Source organism: Aulostomus chinensis, chromosome 13, assembly GCF_037954235.1.
Source record: "Aulostomus chinensis isolate RoL2024-O1b breed Wild chromosome 13, RoL_Achi_v1.0, whole genome shotgun sequence".
NCBI lineage: Eukaryota > Metazoa > Chordata > Actinopteri > Syngnathiformes > Aulostomidae > Aulostomus > Aulostomus chinensis.
In genome coordinates this window covers 18,954,993-18,973,470 of record NC_141332.1, presented here as the reverse complement: position 1 = coordinate 18,973,470, position 18,478 = coordinate 18,954,993, and the positions used below count along the sequence as shown (strand labels likewise).

At 42.7% G+C, this 18,478-nt stretch overlaps 2 protein-coding genes and 1 long non-coding RNA gene across 8 annotated transcripts in view; 1 reads left to right on the top strand and 2 right to left on the bottom strand.

The window, feature by feature from the left end:
- Window positions 1–592: 592 nt before the first annotated feature.
- gpr101 (G protein-coupled receptor 101) lies at window positions 593–4,039 on the bottom strand. Its single transcript, XM_086222688.1, has one exon. It carries the CDS (start codon window positions 3,330–3,332, stop codon window positions 1,956–1,958), a length of 1,377 nt encoding a protein of 458 aa, XP_086078814.1. The 5' UTR covers window positions 3,333–4,039; the 3' UTR covers window positions 593–1,955.
- A 957-nt stretch (window positions 4,040–4,996) lies between these two features.
- On the bottom strand, window positions 4,997–8,001 carry LOC147251310 (uncharacterized). Of its 3 annotated transcripts, XR_015118916.1 has the most exons (5): window positions 7,878–8,001; window positions 7,630–7,776; window positions 6,235–6,371; window positions 5,352–5,461; window positions 4,997–5,078 (listed from the first exon to the last, which is right to left on the bottom strand). It is a non-coding gene; the product is annotated as an uncharacterized LOC147251310 (long non-coding RNA). The 3 variants fall into 3 exon arrangements; XR_015118917.1 differs by lacking the exon at window positions 5,352–5,461; XR_015118918.1 differs by lacking the exons at window positions 4,997–5,078; window positions 5,352–5,461; window positions 6,235–6,371 and adding an exon at window positions 7,167–7,234.
- Window positions 6,833–18,478, top strand: part of zic6 (zic family member 6) — a 98,280-nt gene continuing 86,634 nt past the window's right edge. Inside the window, exon 1 of one of the 4 annotated variants that reach the window (XM_086221883.1) lies at window positions 6,833–6,945. The gene's annotated coding sequence lies outside the window, so the exon portion shown is untranslated. The remainder of the gene's footprint in view (window positions 6,946–18,478) is intronic. The other 3 variants (XR_015118904.1, XR_015118909.1, XR_015118910.1) reach the window with 3 other exon arrangements.

The following is an 18,478-nucleotide window of genomic DNA, read 5'->3' as shown; positions in this document are numbered from 1 at the left end:
GTTGATACCAAAACAAATCAAAAAAGGGCCTTTAAATGGAGTCGACGTTGTTATTGTATGCAGGCGAATGCAGGGCAGTATTCACATATCTGCATAGTGTACAGTCACACTTTATTTTTTGGTATTTGTATGGAAATGACAGATCTTTGAGGTCAGGGACATTGTGTATTCTAAAACATTTGAATTCACTTTTTGTGAGTTTCTGACAATAAAAAAAAACCATTGTTTCTTGTCCTGACAATGACAATACAAAGTTTCACTGTCACTGCATGGTATATTTAATTTATGCAGAGCATTTAAAAAAGGCTGCACGCAAAATTTACACACAAAATCGTAACCTAACAGCGGCTGATATAAATCTTATTTATTCATTTATTCAGTTTCTCTTCTGCAATATCCTGTTTGTATGTTACGCGGAAATTTGTTTTGCTTGGTGTCAAACACAGAAATCTACAGACTGCAAGTCAAGTTTGCATATTTGCTCCTGCAGCGGTAAACTCTTGACACTCACATGCACATGGAGTCAACGTAATTATTATGAGAACTGATTTCATTTGAAAAATTGAGCAGAAACAGGAATACACAAGTAGAATTCACTTTTATTTAACAGACAGTTCTTATTTGGAATAATGAAACAAGAAATGATACAAAAGCACAGTAGAAATCATAAAAATATGTAGTTTTAAAGCACTAAAAAAATCATACTTTTAATTGATGTTGAATTGGATGCTGGACTAGTATTTCCCTTTAAACCTATTTTAAACTACTGCAAGACAGCTGACAGGTCAGGTTTCTCTACTCTTTTGTTTTATTCTCTTTATAAAATGTTACAAAACTCAACATGCAAATAATACTCTTAACGGTACTTTGGCAACACTTTATCTGCACCCAGTCTAAAAAGTGCCTCAACAAAACACAAAATACATTATCCTCTATGTGGCAGTAAGCAAACAATACTCCATTAAAATACTGCGTTTGGGTAGTATCTCCACAAACCTTGAAAGAAATATATTTTACATTAAATGCTGCAGCATGAAGCCAACATTAAGGTTTTTAAATTACAACCTGCTCTTCCCCGAGACATTCTTAGGCTCCACTTAGAATAAACTTCACCTCTCTTAAACCTGATTTAAACAAAGAGGCTAAGACAAACCTTGACATGTGGCCGTACCGGGAAGGACACAGGTTCCCTCGTGTATTCTCTATACTGACAGGCACAATAAATCACTGGATTTGTTTCAATAATTTCAAGTTACTGTGACAACCAAGCAGCCATTTCTCACTTGCTCGACCACACACAGTCCAGAAATGGGCACTTCAAATACTTCTACAAACATATCCTGAGTTCTTTGAGTCGCATGCTTCCTCACACCAAAACCGTGAGAGTACATCTTGTGTGGGCAGGAGATACCACACACACACACACACACACACACGCTATAAAAGAGTAGTTGTGTAGGTCCTGTCGATCAATATTTCATCACTGTGGCCATTGATCGGAGCAAAGTGATCGGAACACATCATGTCACTGCAACATAAAATAAAATCTTACAGCAAAACAAATCAGAAGCAGGCAAATATAGATATTTTACTGAAGTAATCTCTCTAACACGGATATTTATTTAAATTATGCGCAACAGTACAACAATTGCACACATCTAAGAGAGTAGTGATTTTTTAAATTTCTTTTTTTTAACAGACAAACATTAAAACTGCTGTGCACATTCTGGCTTACTCGTAACTTTGTGAAATGTTTAAGATATTTCTCAGCCAGTTTGGCCGCATTAACATGACATCATAATAAAAATAGAATTATGCAGATGATCGATCGCCTCTATTTCTAATGCCATCAACATCACAATGAGTAACCCTGTTGTCACAAAGGCATATTGAGTGAGAGGCTTTTGATTTAAAGCAAATACAGTCAAACTCTCCTGTGGATCCTCCAGGAAGTTTCACTTGCTGTGGACTGTGAGCTCCTTCTCCGAGCTGAGACTAGTCGAGGTGGTCTCTTTACGGCTGTCCCTTGACTTCCTCTCAAATGTGGGAGAAGAGGACGTGGTGCACTCCTCCCAAGTCTGCAGAGGAAAGACTCTGGCGGCCAGGCTAGGCGGGTGATGGTGGGCACCTGAGCGTCCCTCGGTAGTGGTGAAGCAGCTCTCCACGCCGGAGCTCTGGTTGGGATTGCTCTGTTTGCAGAACATCCCACAAAGCAGAGCGAGGAATTCCTTTCTCACACTTCGGTGCATGTAACCGTAAATGTAAGGGTGTAAGCAGCACTGCAGAAAGAAAAGCACAAGAGCGAGGGAGGACAACCATGTGGGTACAGCTGCTCTGGCACTCATTGATATGGTATTTAAGATGCTGTAAGGCCCCATGCTGAGGATATACGAGGCCATGATAACAAACACCACACGTGCTGCCTTGCAGTGGTAGTGGAAGCGTCTGTGCCTGATACGGACATGGTATCCCCTGGATGTGTACGGGCCGTCAGGTGAGCTTGCCTGCTGGGGCTTGGGCTGCCGTTGAGGACTGCTAGGTCCCTGGAAGTCCTGAGGGCAGGGTTGGGAGTACGATTGCGTCTGTATGGGATGAACCAGTGCGTTCTGTCTCCGAGCAGCTCTGAACACCATCCAGTAACATCCAAGCATGATGAGCACGGGCAGCCAGAAGGAGAAGGTGGACACCACAGCAGAGTAGGACAGACTGGACGACCACACCACCGAGCACACGTTGTGATGGCGGTCAAAATCTATGGCCCCCCAGCCATATAGAGGAGGCGTGCTCTGCAGGAGGCTGACCACCCACGTGCAGATGATTAGGTTGGTGCCAAGGTGAGGGGTCATTCGGGTGGGGTAGGACAGTGGGTGGATGATGGCCAGGTAGCGGTCCACAGAGACTACTATAATGGTGTTGACCCCAGTGAATGCAAAAAGATGCATGAGCACCACCAAAGCCTGGCACAGTCGAGCATCTAGGGGCCACACGCCTGGCATGGTGGCTGTGATGGCAAAGGGCATGACTAATATAGTCTGGAGCAGATCCGCCAGGAGGAGGTTGAGAACAAAGCGGTTGGCCACATGAAGCAGCTGAGGCTTTCTCTGGAACACCAGCAGAACCACCACATTCCCAAACAAGGACACACACACTATCAGAGATATGAACAAAATCTTGATCACGCTGTTAGCAGTGGAGGACCAGACCGGAGAACCAGACTCCCAAGGAGCATCGCTGATATTTTTACCCAGAACATGCACCTGAGAGCTTGACATTGTTCTTCCAGCACCAGTGCCAGTGAGCGCATGTGGCCTCACATCCAGCAGTGTTGACATGGAGTCAGTTCACTTCCATCTTAGAATGACAGCGGAGAGCTTTCCAGGATCTCAGAACAATGAGCTCGTGTTGCTGCTTATTTGATGAATTGAATGGGCAAAAATCATCATCCACATCATGTGAAAATAATCCAGCATCCACCTGCACTGCTTGGGGACGTCATTTTAGGTAATCAGTGATCAATTCCTGATCGTTTCAGCCACTGAACAGGCCCCCCCTTCCTTTATACCCCTTTTCTTCTTGCAGCCCACATATACAGAATGGGGGAAAATGATTTTGTCTGACGACATTAAATGCCACCGCCGTTTACGCCGCCAGCATCGGCTGTGAATGTCCAGACAGTGGCAAACACCGCGGATTGCTAATCTGTAAATGATGCATTATACCTGGATATGAGCAGTGATGCGATGTTTAGCTGGAGGACGCCTTCTCTCCTCTCCTGTCTCCATCGTTTCGCTCCCATCATCTCAGCTCCTGCTCCAGTCGATGGCAGGCAGGCAGGCAGGCGGGCGGGCAGCGAGCTTTCACGGCTCAGCTAACATATGCTGCGTGTCTTCACCCAGCGGGGGTCTCTCATCCAGACGAGCGTATCTCTCCTTTACTGCTCTTTTCGGATTTCATGCCAGATCAAATATTCATAATTTTATCAGCTTTGCTTCCCCTCAACGGTCTACTTACGGTCGGGTCCTGTCTCCGAGGTGTCATATAGAACCAAGGACACCTGCACTGAAATCTACTCCCCCCCCCCCCCACCCCACTCTCCCTTCCCGTCACCCCCTCCCCTCCCCTCCCATCCCTGTTCCCCCTTTTTGTTGCGATGCACAAGTGCTTTTCATGAGCCTGTCTGACACCAGGTGGTATCAGAATGTACAGACGTTTGTTCTGTTTTGTTTTCTATTGTGTTCAATCTGTCAGGTTTAGTGGCTAAAAGGAGAAAACCCCACCAGTGTTGTGGTAGTGTGGCGGCCCAGCAGCCTGCCTCATCCTCTTCTTTATGGATCAATGATGGACAAACGTAATAAATTTGGCTTTAATTTTGTTCCTTCCCTAAGTGTGACCTCCTGAACTTTGCTTTCAGGGTAAAGAATACAAGTAAATCGAGTTTGTAGAGGGTAATTTCAAGATAAAAAACTTGAAACGAAATAAAATAAGTGAAGTGGAGGTAAGTGGCCTCTCGCCAATTCTGCACGAGGTTCATGGCTTATTGTTGTTTTCATTAAAAAGGAAAGTTTTTATTTTCAATAAATGCATTTGGCTGGCGGCACGGTGGTGCAGTGGTCAGCACTGTCGCCTCACATCAAGAAGGTTCCAGGTTCGAGCCCCGGCTCCAGCACAGGATCTTTCTGTGTGGAGTCTCCATGTTCTCCCTGTTCCTGCGTGGGTTCTCTCTGGTACTCCAGCTTCCTCCCACAGTCCAAAGACATCAAGAGAGGACGAGGCTGATTGATACTCTAAATTGACTGTAGGTGTGACTGTGAGTGTGAATGGTTGTCTGTCTCTATGTGTTGGCCCAGTGATGGACTGGTGACCTGTCCAGGATGAACCCTGCCTCTTGTCTGAAGGCTGCTGGGATAGGCTCCACCCCCCCATGACCCTTAACAGGATAAGTGGTAGAAAATGGATGGATGCATTTGCCGTACAATATATTTTTAATGAATTTTTTGTCTGTTTAAGGAGGCGGGTACATGAAAATCTTCTTCCTCCTGCCCCTTTTTGGTCGTAGAAGTTTGATGTTCTTTTCTTTTCTTGAGTTAGTTGTGAGGGGGAAAAACAACAAATAAAGACATGAAAATGAAACTGGACCGACACAAAGACTTGCACAGAAAACTGTATGAGGGAATAAGATCAAATGCACAGTCACAATAAAATTAGCACGAGACATGAATGAAAATATAGAACCTGACAAAAACCATGAAATGGCAATTATGAAGTTTACAATTATGTCACGTTTGATTTATAATCAAGATGACCTATAGATTTAATGACATTGTTGGAGGATTTCATGACTTTTCAGACACCTCAAGGTTGGTTGTTGTTGTTCTATGGTTGCAGTCATTAAGGACCTGGAGTCCTCAGGTGCAGGGAGAAGAAAGGCCCTGCTTCAATGTCCATTACCTCCCCTGTGCTCCTACACAACAACACCAGAAAAATCACTCATCGCCATTATCAAAACATTCTTCTTGTATCTTTGGAGTATTGCCTGACAGCAACCTCAAACCTCTGCTTCTCAACACTTGAAACACAAACCCATGCATCCGTAATCTCTTGCACTATTGCAATGGCATTAGAGCCCCACCCCCCCAACTACGCTCCATGAACGTTCCAAACTCTGCTGCTCGGTTAGCCACCCGCTCCATCCTTCAACGCCTTCGCAGGCTCCCACTCAGTCCATTTCAAGGTCCACATCACAAACAAAACTCTCAATAATCTTGGCCCTCATACCTGACAAACCCCTCTCCATGGCCACACCCCTACCCACCGTAGGAGATCACCTGATGCTGACCTCTTGACTCCTATCACCAAGACCAATCATTGCACCTTGGGGGACAGAGCCTTTACAATTGCCATATACTGTATATGTATTTATATATGTGTGTGCATGTGTGTGTGCGTGTTTGTGTTCATAGCAGGAGACAGAAACAGGTTGAACAGCTCATGTTTTCGAGAAAGGAAAAAAAAAAAAAAAAGGGAAAGCAGAGCTGCATTGTGTAATCCAATTAGTGCTGCTCACACTACCGGCTAATAAATACTCATAATAAGCTGTTTTATTTCAAGTCTTTGCTCCATCCGCGCTCTATCTAAAAAAACAAAAAAAACAAAAGCAAAAAAACCTTTGATGTGACTCTCGAGCACCCTGTGCTTCAGATTTAGATAGCTAATAAAATGCTGGTCACTATTCACCTGTTGAATGGACCGTGGTTCAAAGGGACACCCACAGGCGCGCTGCCTCACGGAGCTGGTAGAACCTGTGTGAGTGGAGCAGAGTAGCTTCAGGTGCCTCTTTACCCAACTCATTGTTTTCCTCTCATCATTGACACCTACAGGTCAACACAATAAAACACACAAGGGTTGGATGGAACAACTCTGCAAGTTACTTCCACAGTAACTGCAAAAATAGTACTGAAATTATGTTAGAAATGCAGTAAATTACTGCATTACAGCTCAGTGTGATATTATACAGTGTTACTTTTGTAATGAGCTACTATGAAGTCTGATAGTATTTACTTGTTACAAGACTAAATTCCTAAAAGTAAAAAAAAATCAAATAAAGTGGCCTTTTATTTTATTGTTTCTTAAAAATGAAACTTCCTAAGTGGGACATTATAGGATATCCAAAATACTTAATAGATTAAAAAGAAAAGGATGAGTTACACTTTAAATAACTAATACCAACTATTTTTTCCCATAAAGCTCTGTCTGCTGTCATTTACTGACAGGATCTAGTACTACATACTCCCGTACACTAGGTGACAGTATAATCCTAAAAATATTGCTTTCCCTTCAAAAACACAATACTGAAGAAGAAGAACATTTCTAGTCTGGCTTCCTGTCATGAGGAAGTGGGGAAATTCAGCTCCAAACTACACCACAACTAGTTTTTAAGAGTTAAAGGTGAGTAAAAGTTACTGCTTCTGCAGTAAACACGGCTCAATAACGCTAATGTATTTGATAGTTCAAGTAGTTGTCTGCTAGCATGTTAGCCATTTTGAATGGAGCATTTGGTGATTTTTTTTTGGCCTTTAGGGATTATAAGAACCACATTACAAGACGATAGAAGTAAGTAAAGATGTTTTTGGTGATGTTTTGGCAAACTATAGCTCACTTCCTACTCGCCTGCTAAGCTAGCTGTGGCTCAGGAGCTAGCCAGTGGCCTACACTGGAGTGTTTCTCACCTGTAACACTGGAAACAAACATGCATTGAGTTAAACCCCTCACTTCACTGTGACAGACTCATGAAGATAAATAGCATCAGAGACTGATTTATTAAGCCAACATGATGTAAAAGGTAATAAATATAAGATGCTTAAAAGGTAACATTTGTAAAACACACCACCATAAAGTCCTAGTAAAAAATGGAATACTCTGTATTGAATACTATATGAATTATTAGGAAGCTTAAGCCATTCTTGGTAGAACAGGTATGAAATTCCAATTTTGGAGGCTGCAGTAATTCACAGAACTGGAACTGAAGTAATCAAATGAGAAGCAACTAACTGATCATTTAAAGCAAAAGATGACTTTTGAGTCAAGCGTTACTACAGGACACTTCTCACGAAGAGCAGTTCTAGATGCTACCGTTCCTCTGTGAACAAGCACTTGGCACCAGTGGCGCCGAGAAACACGATCCCAGCGACTGTAATACTACGATGAAGCAGCAGCTGTGTGTGTTGAGCAGGAGGTGCAAGGCTACAATCACAAGTCTCTGCAGCTCAGAAGAAATACCTGCAGGTATTCAGGGGACAGGAGGAGAGAGAAGACGCACTTATTAATTTACATTAATGGGATGTGAACGTGCACAGATGGAACATAAAGAGGGTGTTTACCTCCTGCACCCACACTGGAAGATGTTTCCACAGGAGAGGAGTCTGATGAGAGAAAACTCTCCCTCCTGAAGTGTGTTGGTAGACTTTGTGATGTCTGATGTCAGGTTACCACAGAAAACAGGTGTCCAAAGGGTGATTGATTGATTGATTGATTGATTTTAACCCTGAGAGGGAAGTGGCACCTCTATTCTCAGATCAGGATGAAATCTCAGTTTGGAATTGATCAAGTATGCAGTCTCAGTAAAGTCTGAAGTAATCCAAACTGGAAGCCGATGAATGGAAGCTAAAAGTGGCGAAATGTCTTTCACATGTTCTTAAAAATCTAGCCGCTTTTGGGTGTTAACATTTAAGTCAATATTTGGAGTGGAGGAATAAAATCCTACTGCGATAACATTTGCATCTCGTTTCCTGTGGCAGTCAACCACCCTTTCAAACCATGCTCTGTATTAATGTTGGCAAAGTTACTCCCACATTTCACTGCCTTCTAAAAAAGACTCAGACATGTTAACATAATTCTCATCGGTTGTTTCACGATATATTTATTTTTTTTCTGACTGCATGAACGGCTCATTCTCTCTTTTCACTCAGGAACTCCACGGTTGGGTCAAACTGACAAATTGAGTTTGCAACAAAGTTAGGGGCAAGTAGTGTGTGTGTGTGTGTGTGTGTGTGTGTGTGTGTGTGTGTGTCTGTCCCTCAATCATGAAATAAACGTTTTTTTCTGTGGAAAAGTCATGTCTTTATTGGAAAATGTTTGCATTCATAGGTAACCTTGGTCTCTATATCTTATAATAACATGAATTTGACCTCATGGTTTCATTTATTGCGTGTATGACGTTCACCTATTTTTCCATTCTGAAATTAAAGGCTCCTGGTTTGTCGTAGGAACTGCGAAAACTGTTTCATCAGCGATTGAATATTACTGACACTTTGTTTATTTGAACAAAACTATCCCTTCAAAGAAAAGTACTCATAAAAATAAACTGAAATGAACTGAACAAAATATAAGTAAATAAAAATAATGTATTTACTTCCATGGCTTTGTAGACCCTAGTATATTGTGTTTCCGAGATAATATGGATCTTAAAAACTGAGTGTGTGTGTGTGTGTGTGTGTGTGTGTGTGTGTGTGTGTGTGTGTGTGTGTGTGTGTGTGTGTGTATATGAGCAACAAATCAAAGTCGCATGTACTGAGCACCGGAATCTATAAACGTGCTGTTAGTTTTTCTGTTTTCACAGAATGTGAGGCAAAGGTTTCCAGGATACAGGGTTCATTTTTTGGGGGGATTTAAATCTTCTTAGTAAGATAAATCCCACCAGGTCAGTACATGATGCAACGCTTTGACATCCAGTTTAAAGTAACCGCCGAACGGACTGTATCTTTAACATTAAACCTAAGTTATTTGAAGTGATCTCTCCTCTGATACATTACATATATATATATATATATATATATATATATATATATATATATAATTATATAATTTTCCCCCAACAGGGGATAAGCAGTCAACTGTAAAAAAAAAAAACAGTACAAATATAATTCATGGTTTTGTTATTTTATGATAGGCTACATCATTTTTGCATGTATACATGTCGATATATATATACACACACACACAAAACTCTGTGTGTGTGTGTGTGTGTGTGTGTGTATATATATGTATATTTATAAAAACTGTCTCACCAGTATTCCAGCAAATAGTCTCTGAAATTGAAATGAGCTTACATTCACCGAGCCTTTGGTTGATTGTCTGATTAATGAAATCAACTCCTCATTATCGTTTTCTCGGTGTAAAGTCTCTTTGTTACGTGAGTTGGCAGGAGGACACACATGACCGTCACACATGTATGATTGAGCGAGGTTGATGCACTAGGCAACTGTAAAGAGAAATCTTTGTAAACAAACAGATTGAGAGCAACCGTCACAGCATTGCTTTCTAAAGGGATCCTTTCATTTCATTGCACAATAGCAGTTGTCTCCCAAGCCCAAACAGTTTAGAAGTAATTACTAGTGTTTTCCCCAGAAGGTGATTACTTTGTCACACTTGGCAGCCATTGTCACCGGCCGCGCACCGCACTCGTCAGCCCTACAAAGGGGAGAAGTGCTCAATTGATGATGGACGCTCTGTGGCTGAGAGAGAATTTAAAAGTACGTTTATGAGCCTCTTTCAGGAGATTAACTTGCAGTAAGGGCTACCTGCCACAGACACATTTCCTGCATTCATGCCGCTGGCACAAAGGCTTTTTAAGAGGGGCACAGCTGCATGAAAGCACATGGTGAAATGGTATAATAGTCACAAAAGACAACAAACCTCAAGTGTAAAGAAATAAAGTGTTTTTTAGGACGGGAGGCTTCCATTCAAAACCAGGCCATTCCTCTTTTTTGACCATTGAGGATCTGGCCACTCCACCATCCAAGGCCCCAATCTAATTATTTTAGGACAAGACATGTTATGGTGCAAAGTGGCAAAGAGGGAGCACTCCTGACCAAAGTGCACTTTAATTTAATCATTCTATTTGGCAGATTCCCCCTTCAAATGGACGTCACACATCAGTAAACTGGCACAATCGGGAGGATCCTGGCAAAGCCGGCGCTTTTAGATGTGTTTAATGAGGGCGGTTAACATAGAAATCACATAAAGCAGTGAATGCATACATAGATATATAGATATTTAATGCAGTTTTGGATTCTGCAAACCAAAACAACTTTGTGAGGTGGCGCATTTTTCTTTAAAATCAGTAAATGACAGAAATCTTCAAAGGCAGATTAGGCTGCAGCCACAGGGGCGCAGATCTGATTCTATTCATTAAACGAGAGAGAGAGACTGCATGAGTCCTTGCTTCCTTAAATGTGAAAATTGCTCATGCCATTATTTCAGATGAGAAAGTGGGAACTGAATAGAGTTGCTTTAATATAACAGACATGGGATACCACATACAGAGAGACAGAAGCAGAGGGGGGCCAGACTTCTTTGCTTTTGCTCACACAGTGGAAAGGCCCTGACAGGTGTGCTTTTGTATGCGTATGTCTATGTGAGGGTGCGGCAGATTGTGTGTGTGTGTGTGTGTGTGTGTGTGTGTGTGTTCATGTGCGTGCTTGCCGACATGAATAAACACAGACATGAGGTGTGTGCGTGTGTTTGTGTGTGTGTATATGTGAGTGTTAAGCCTCCCCATGTTGTGCTGCCACTCCCTGGTGAAGAGAAAGGCCTTCTCACTTCTCCTTGGTCTGGTCTTATAGGAGGCCAGGTTTCAGTGTTGAGTAAGCCACATTAGACTCAGACTAACTGATCCTGGGATGATAAAGTGTGAGCATGTGCGCAGTAATGAAAAGTAGATGATACCGAAAAATACTTTAGAATAATTAAGGTACCGTAATTCAGACTACAAACTTCGGCTGTCTGCAAGAAAGTCATCAAACTCCGCTTGCGTCTTGGATATCTGTGGTAAGAAAATTTAAATTGCTATTACTTTTGAAAAAAACTGTGCTTTTTTTTTTAAAGATATAGAATATTATATACTTTGTCAAAATTACGGTGTAGTGTTGTGGAGAGGCTATTAAAAAAAAAAAAAAACTGCCTAAACATGCAAGAGCTTTTTCCAGAAGGTCTGACGAAGAATTATCTCTTTAATTTTGACGTTAGTCTCGTGATCAATGAAGTGAGTGACACCTAAAGGTCAGAGGCCACATCATGTAATGAAGTGGGATACCCGCGAGTAATCCCTCTGCTGAATGTCTTTGTTGATGGACTTTTTTTTTTTGGAAATATTAAATTTTGAGTTGGACTGTCTTTAAGTTCATATTTTATCATTAAGTTGGATCGCTCACGAAAATATACTGCAGGCTTTTAAGATGACAGTTAGAAACGGCGTAGTTTTCTATCTGACCACTAGATGTCAGGATTTGTCTAGTAACAGTTAACCCCCTCACACACACACACACACACACACACACACACACACACACACACACTCACACACACAAACCAGTACCTGAGGGGGAAACTTGTGAGTAGCCTACACATGGTGTGACAGCTTCCCCAGGAAGCTCGGGTGACATTTGCCTCACTTAATGACACAAGCTAATTAATCATTAGCTGTCCCAGAGGTATTGCTGTTAGAGAGGCTTTGTCGTGCCTCTCCCCAGTAGGGGGTCCCAGCCTCAACATGTTATGTATGCATAACTGCCTCATTCCACGCTGCAACATCTTAATTCTCACCCGTTTAGCTAGTATGACTGAACATTCTTTTTGAACCCTTCATCTTGGATAAAGTATAATCTGCTGGGAGATTGAGCAACTTTTTTTTTTTTTTTTTTTTTTAATTTCCCGTCTTTTCATGTAACGTAGTGTGTCATGGAGTTTCTTACTGTATGGGAGGTGAAGAAGGGGCTTGGCCTATGTTGCAATGAGGACAAATTATATTGATGGATGACGAGAGAGACAAGGAGATGGAGGTTTAGATGTGATGCACCAGTGGTTTTACCTTCACACACATGCACATATATAAAATGAGTTGAATGAAGAGAGTATTAGTTGTTTTTTTATATGATTGTTCCTTTTTAAGCCTGTGTTGGAGAAAGTTTGGCTTCTTTTTATGGTTTAAAATTGAAAAATGGAAGAGAAGATCTCCCTCTCTTTGTTGTGCCTCTGATGAGGAAACCTCGCAAGCTGCCAGGTGATAGAAGATTTGAAATGTGAGAGAATGTGTATATGAACCCAGGCTATCAAGGCCGTGGAGGTTATGAGTAATTATCTCTCATGGGGGGAAACCTTCTCTAGCTAGGCTTTGAGTCCAGCAAGAGTGTGCAAAAAGTCTTTGTGAAATATGAAGAAAATGAAATCTGCCCCCTGTATAGGTTTCTACCCTCTCAGCATCATCACCCCACCCCCCCACCGGGTCTTAGGCTGGTTTTGGACAGACTGAGCCTGCTCATCATGTACTAGGGGCAGCGGAGTTGGGTTGTGCATATGTGAAAGGGGCCATTGGGGGCACTCTCTGATGAGGGGCCAGGCTGCAGGAGGGCTTTGAAAAATGTTAGAGGTTTTGGGATGAGACTCAAGGTACCCTTGGGATACTCTGACCCCCCGACACCTGCTCGCTGGCCCTTGCTCTTTATTGTGTGACCTGAGAGGGGTGTTTACATGTGGAGAGATATAGGCCAGCTTACAGATAATATAAAATTCTCATCATGTTGCAGTAGTGAAGAGGTCCACTTGTGAGCTTACTGTGGCATTTTGTCTGTGGATTATTAGCCTTGTTGAATATGTTTGCATGAGACCTCCATTTGCACTAATATCTAACAACGAAACACACTTTCTGTCCTCTGAGTGTGTAAATGTATAGTATCTGAAACATTCCATCAAGGAGTTAGCAAAGAAATATTAGTGTCCGAATCTTTATTTAGCCACCTGCTCATTGTTAAAATTGTGAATGATGATTGAATAAAATTAAACGTGCATTTTAATCGGTAAGTTAATGTAATTGTTTCATCCAAAAAAAAAAAAATCTATAGCCCATTATACTCAGTTTAGAATTCATTTCACATGAGTATCTCATTATTAATATGCAAAGGCAGTACCAGGTAAGGCTTTAGCGCCTCTGTTCTGCCAGGTGCGTATTAATATCACTTGGATATACACAAGATCCCTCATTTCCTCTCAATTATGGGCAAGATTTCACTCTGCCATGAATCACCATTATAATTCAGCCAATATAGAACAAACACAGGCCCTTTTACTGTTTTGAAGATGTAAAGTAAACTTAAGTTTTGATCCAGTGCCTAAAGTGAAGTCTGTAAAACAAACGCACCTCCCTGAGTAAAGCCTTCCTGCAAAGATGAGTCGCTCAGGTACATTTATATGCTGTTATCATACTGTGTCACCTTGATGAAGCACTGCATGATTTAGTTTTTCGGGTATATTTTAAATGAAGCCTTTGCAGGACATCTAAGCCTTGACCTTGTGGGTACAGACACCCGAGTTTCCACAGCAGTAGCAGGAGGCCTTTGGACAAGACTTATTAAGATGACAAGAACTTATCGTTCTTTGACTATTTACATCTGCTGAACCTGTAAGATGTCTGCTGCTGTGTTTGCCTTCATCTGTCTTGGAAAACACCGGGGCGTGTCCCTCCAGTGGGAACCCCATCTGCAGGCCTAAAGTGATGGCACCACCCTTTCCTCCACAACCCATCACCGTTCACTGTCTGTAAGACAAATGCACACATGTGCACCCACTGAAAAGAAGAGTGGGCTGTGCAAATGTACATGACAGTGTCAGCATTTGTGCCTTGGAACATATTTAACAATGCACACTCGACACCCGTCCCATCTCAGCAGGAAGCCACAGGAAACAGATGAAGATGAGTCGGGCTGTTAAGGAAAAAAAAACTACAGCCTACCTTTACCTGCAACGCACTCTGCTCAACCCGCCAACTTATTAACAATGAATCAACATAATTTTCCACTGAAAGCAGACTTGAAAGCATCTATACCATGAGGCTGATGGCGGAGCGAGGAAAAAGGGGAGGGGTATGACTTGTCATTCTGTGCAGTTGCCATCCTTCCTGATTTCTAATGGAGTCAGCCAGTTCGCTTCCATCTATCAAGCGCTACGCATGAAATTACTCATTAGAGCCTTTAGGATAACTTATTTACTCACTTGTTTGTTGTCCATCAAAGTGAAGCTAACTTTTCTACTGCCCCCCCCCTCCCTCTCTTTGCAGTTGAAGCTTCTTAGCTGCAGTCCTTTCATGGTGTCAGGGGCGGAGCTAAGCATTTCATGTGATTCTCTATCGCCAGGAACCCCGCAATTACATCTGGCACAACTCTGCATGAAGTAACGCTTTGTATGCCTTTGTGCATCATGGCTTTGAAGATCCGCAGCCTTCTATAAGTTTGCTTTTTGTCACTCCTCTGTTGTACAACCCCCCCTCCCCCTCCCTCCCCCAGTCTCCCCATTCCCCAGCTCAGGACAGAAGACAGAATGCGATGTGTCGTCTCCCTCCGCACACAAAGCCCCAGTGCATTGGACACACCTTGGACAGCACAAAGGATGAAAATCACGACGAGGCTTGGACACGCAGGACCACGCTGCCAAGCCCGATAAAGACGCTTCAAATGTCGAGCAGCAAACAGGGGCCTTCTTCTCTTTGCTCTTCCTCGTTTACTTCCCAGGGCCTGACAGAGAGAGAACAAATGAGAGAAAGAGAAGCTGATTGACCACGAAAAAAGAAAAAAAAAGGAAAAAAAAAGTTTGTGTGGTGTTTTCACCCGCAGTGAGTTGGCGAATGTGATGCTATAGGCGCACCCACATCGGCATTATTTTTTCTTTTGGGTATGAGTACAAGATGAGGCTAAATACACCAGTTTTGAAGCAGGTGGTCCATGAATAAACTCTGCTGCTCCATCTCATATCCCCTTGTCCCTTCAGTCATCTGGCAAGACTCAAACCTGCCGTTTCCCTCCTCTAGAGTAAGTCACTTTATCATTGCATTTGGTTACGTGGCAATAATTTTCACACCCGGTCAATTTACAGGACATATGACAGTTTTTTTTTTTGATTGAATTGAATAGCCAATTTAAATTCCACTGTAAAGGGAATTTAAGGGAAGTGAGAGAGTTGCAAATGTCACCATACATTACTTTTCCCTCCCTTAATTTTTTTATCCCCTTGTTAGTACACAAAATTGACTTTTCACCAATAGCTTCCTCCTCTCCTCCTTCCTCCTGCCGTCTCTCTCTCTCTCTCTCTCTCTCTCTCTCTCTCTCTCTCTCGCTCATTCCCTCATTGAAACAGATGGCGTTTTATGCTGGGCACAATCAGGACTATTCAGCGTCAGGCTGGGCAGGCCCTCCCCACCTGCGCTCAGTCCAATCACAACCTAATGAACACATTGGGAGCAGTCTGTTCCAAATTACTCCCAGTTGGAGCCAGGGCCACAGGTAACCCCCACCCCCCTTCTTGCCATCACACTCCGCACCTTTCCCTCCACCCCTCCCGCTCTGCAACAGTCTTCTTGCCACCCACCTAAACAGATACCAGCTCCGGTGCTTAGACCCTCAGCTTTAACTCTTAATTGAATCAAGATTCATATCTCAGTCCTGTCAGCATTCCAACACAGCTGCAGGAAGCTGCGCGTACAGCGACAAGCATATAGGTTACACATGCTGAGGTCTGGATTGACAGCTTACATGTTTCTGGAAGCTAAATTGGTTCTATTTGATATGAGAGCTGTTTTTCTATATGTGTATGGATGTGATTAAGTTTAATTGTCCATTGTCCACAGGCACACACATATGCACATACATACATAAAAACCATTTGTGATATTGTGTGAGTGCTATGGTGTTAACCACATCTTTGTACCTTATCAGCATGCTACCACCGCATGCTTCAAAGGATGCCATTTATTATTTTGTTTTCAGATGCAAGTCATGTTTGTTAAACATAGGATCTTTTCATGTATTGAGCTTGAATATAAGAGAGAATAACTTGCCTTTATTCGTTTCAAAGGCACAGTGTACTATGTGTCACTAAATATCTCTTTTCTTGTTGAGGTACATCTGGGCAGGGAAGGGGCAGTAGTATATCGTAGGCAGTTGACACCAGAAGTGTGCTGTAGCCAAGAGCCTCTGACATTCTGATACACCCTCCAACATCCCTGGGGACAAAAGAATGAAACCAGGGCGCCTGCCTCACCATGTCCCATCAATTGCTATAGGACCTCAGAAACCACAGGCCAACTACCAGCTCCCACGTGGGTGTCCATCACTGGATCTGACAGGAGCACTGCCCCGCTGGCTGCCCTTCTTCACTGTCCCTCTGGTCAATCTGCACCTCAATTGGCCCTGTACTGGTGGGTGAGGCCTGTTCCTTCTGCTGCATGTCAAAAAGAGCCAGGAGCCACAGAGGAAGTGCAAATATCCTCTAATGGCCTTGATCCAGATGGATGCGCCCATGACAATAGGCCCCGTGCCTGTGGTTTGGGTGTTTTGTCAGTGAGAAACTCAGAGGCCACCACAATAACACAGCAAAATTATGCATGCAGGCCAAGTACCATTGACATGTTAAAGAGAACTGCCAGTTGCTATGATAATTAAGTTAGCTCATTCCAAGGCAAAGAGCTCTTTTCTCTCAACATGTCTTTTAAAGGCACTGTGGGCACATACGGCAGGCTTTAAGACAATGGACACAGGAGGAGAAGTAATGGATTCACCAGGTCACCGTTTCTCTGCCCATTTGCTTAACATAGAGCTATACATCTCATAGTGAATGCTGCTTGATTGGATTGCCTTTAGGGGGTGTTTTGTGGGTTTTACATTCTATCACTTGAGACTGACACTTTCTATGAGTTCCATATGGCTGTCTTAAAGGTAAGGCAGATATTCAAGGTGGATAAATAGTATGAAATATTCAAATGACTTCTCCACTGCATGACGGTGACAAATTTCTTTTTGGAGGCCCCTAGGTTTGAACCATTGCTTACAAGTGTGTTATTACTTTCTGTGATACACACTTGCCGTGGGTGAAGAATAACCTGTTTAAGTAAGCAATAACATCAATGGCATCCCCTCTGTTCACTTTGCTTTTAACTTGATGTTTGGTTACGTCGAGGGGTGCCTGATCTCCCTCTGTTTCCATAGGGTCTCATTGAGAGTGACCACTTTGTGTACATCTGGGGTGTGTTTGGCCAGTAACATAAAACCAGGAAGCCTTTGAAACTGAACCAAAGACTCTTCAGGAAAAGGTTGGAAGTTGACTCTTATTTGGAGTGGGTTTTTTTATTTTTTTATTTGGACATACTGGGGCAGGTCAGGGACACCCTTTCTCTCTCGAATTCATGCAGCTGTAGGATAAAGTCACAGCCAGGGAAAGTGTCTACAGCCACTTTTGTCATGAACTGTGACAATTTTTGAGTTATATGTATTTCTGTAATTGTCTTTTCCCCAGTGGACCTGGGATTGGCTCAGCATTTGGTCAGTTTAGAGCAGTGGTTCCCAAACTTTGTGAAGTCCTGCACGTTCTGAAACATTCAACCTCCTGCTCTGTAACCTCTCTTCCCTTGCAGATGGCTCTAGTTTCACTGTCATAGAGAAGCATACTCAAATTTGGGAGCATGGATTTAGCAGGTATACAGGCCAGTGAACATGGACGTGTCCATTTTTTTCCTCCTCTGAATGATGCCAATCTGCCACACCTGGTGAGCGCAGAGTGAGACGATTTTAAAACGCGACTCCAGCACTTTCAAGGCAGGTCCTCTTTGTTAACAAGAAGGTAGTTCTGCTTTTATGGCAGTGGTTGTGGCATGTATAATTAAGCTGTTGTTGTATTTGTCATAAAAAAAAATCACCAGGGGTGCAGGAAATGTTGTAGGAGCAATTTTTACTTAACCAGTGGAAAATTAAAACCGTCAAACCTTACAGTGTTGTTTTGACATCATTCCAGTGTTTATGGATTTTCCTGTGTGTGGTTGAGGTTTTGGTACTAAAAAACACTTAAGTGGCTTACCTTGCGATTGTTGGGGGGAACAAAGGTTTCAATGTTTGCACAATGCAGATTCGCCCTTCTGGGAGGTCTTGCCTCCGGTGCTACTTGT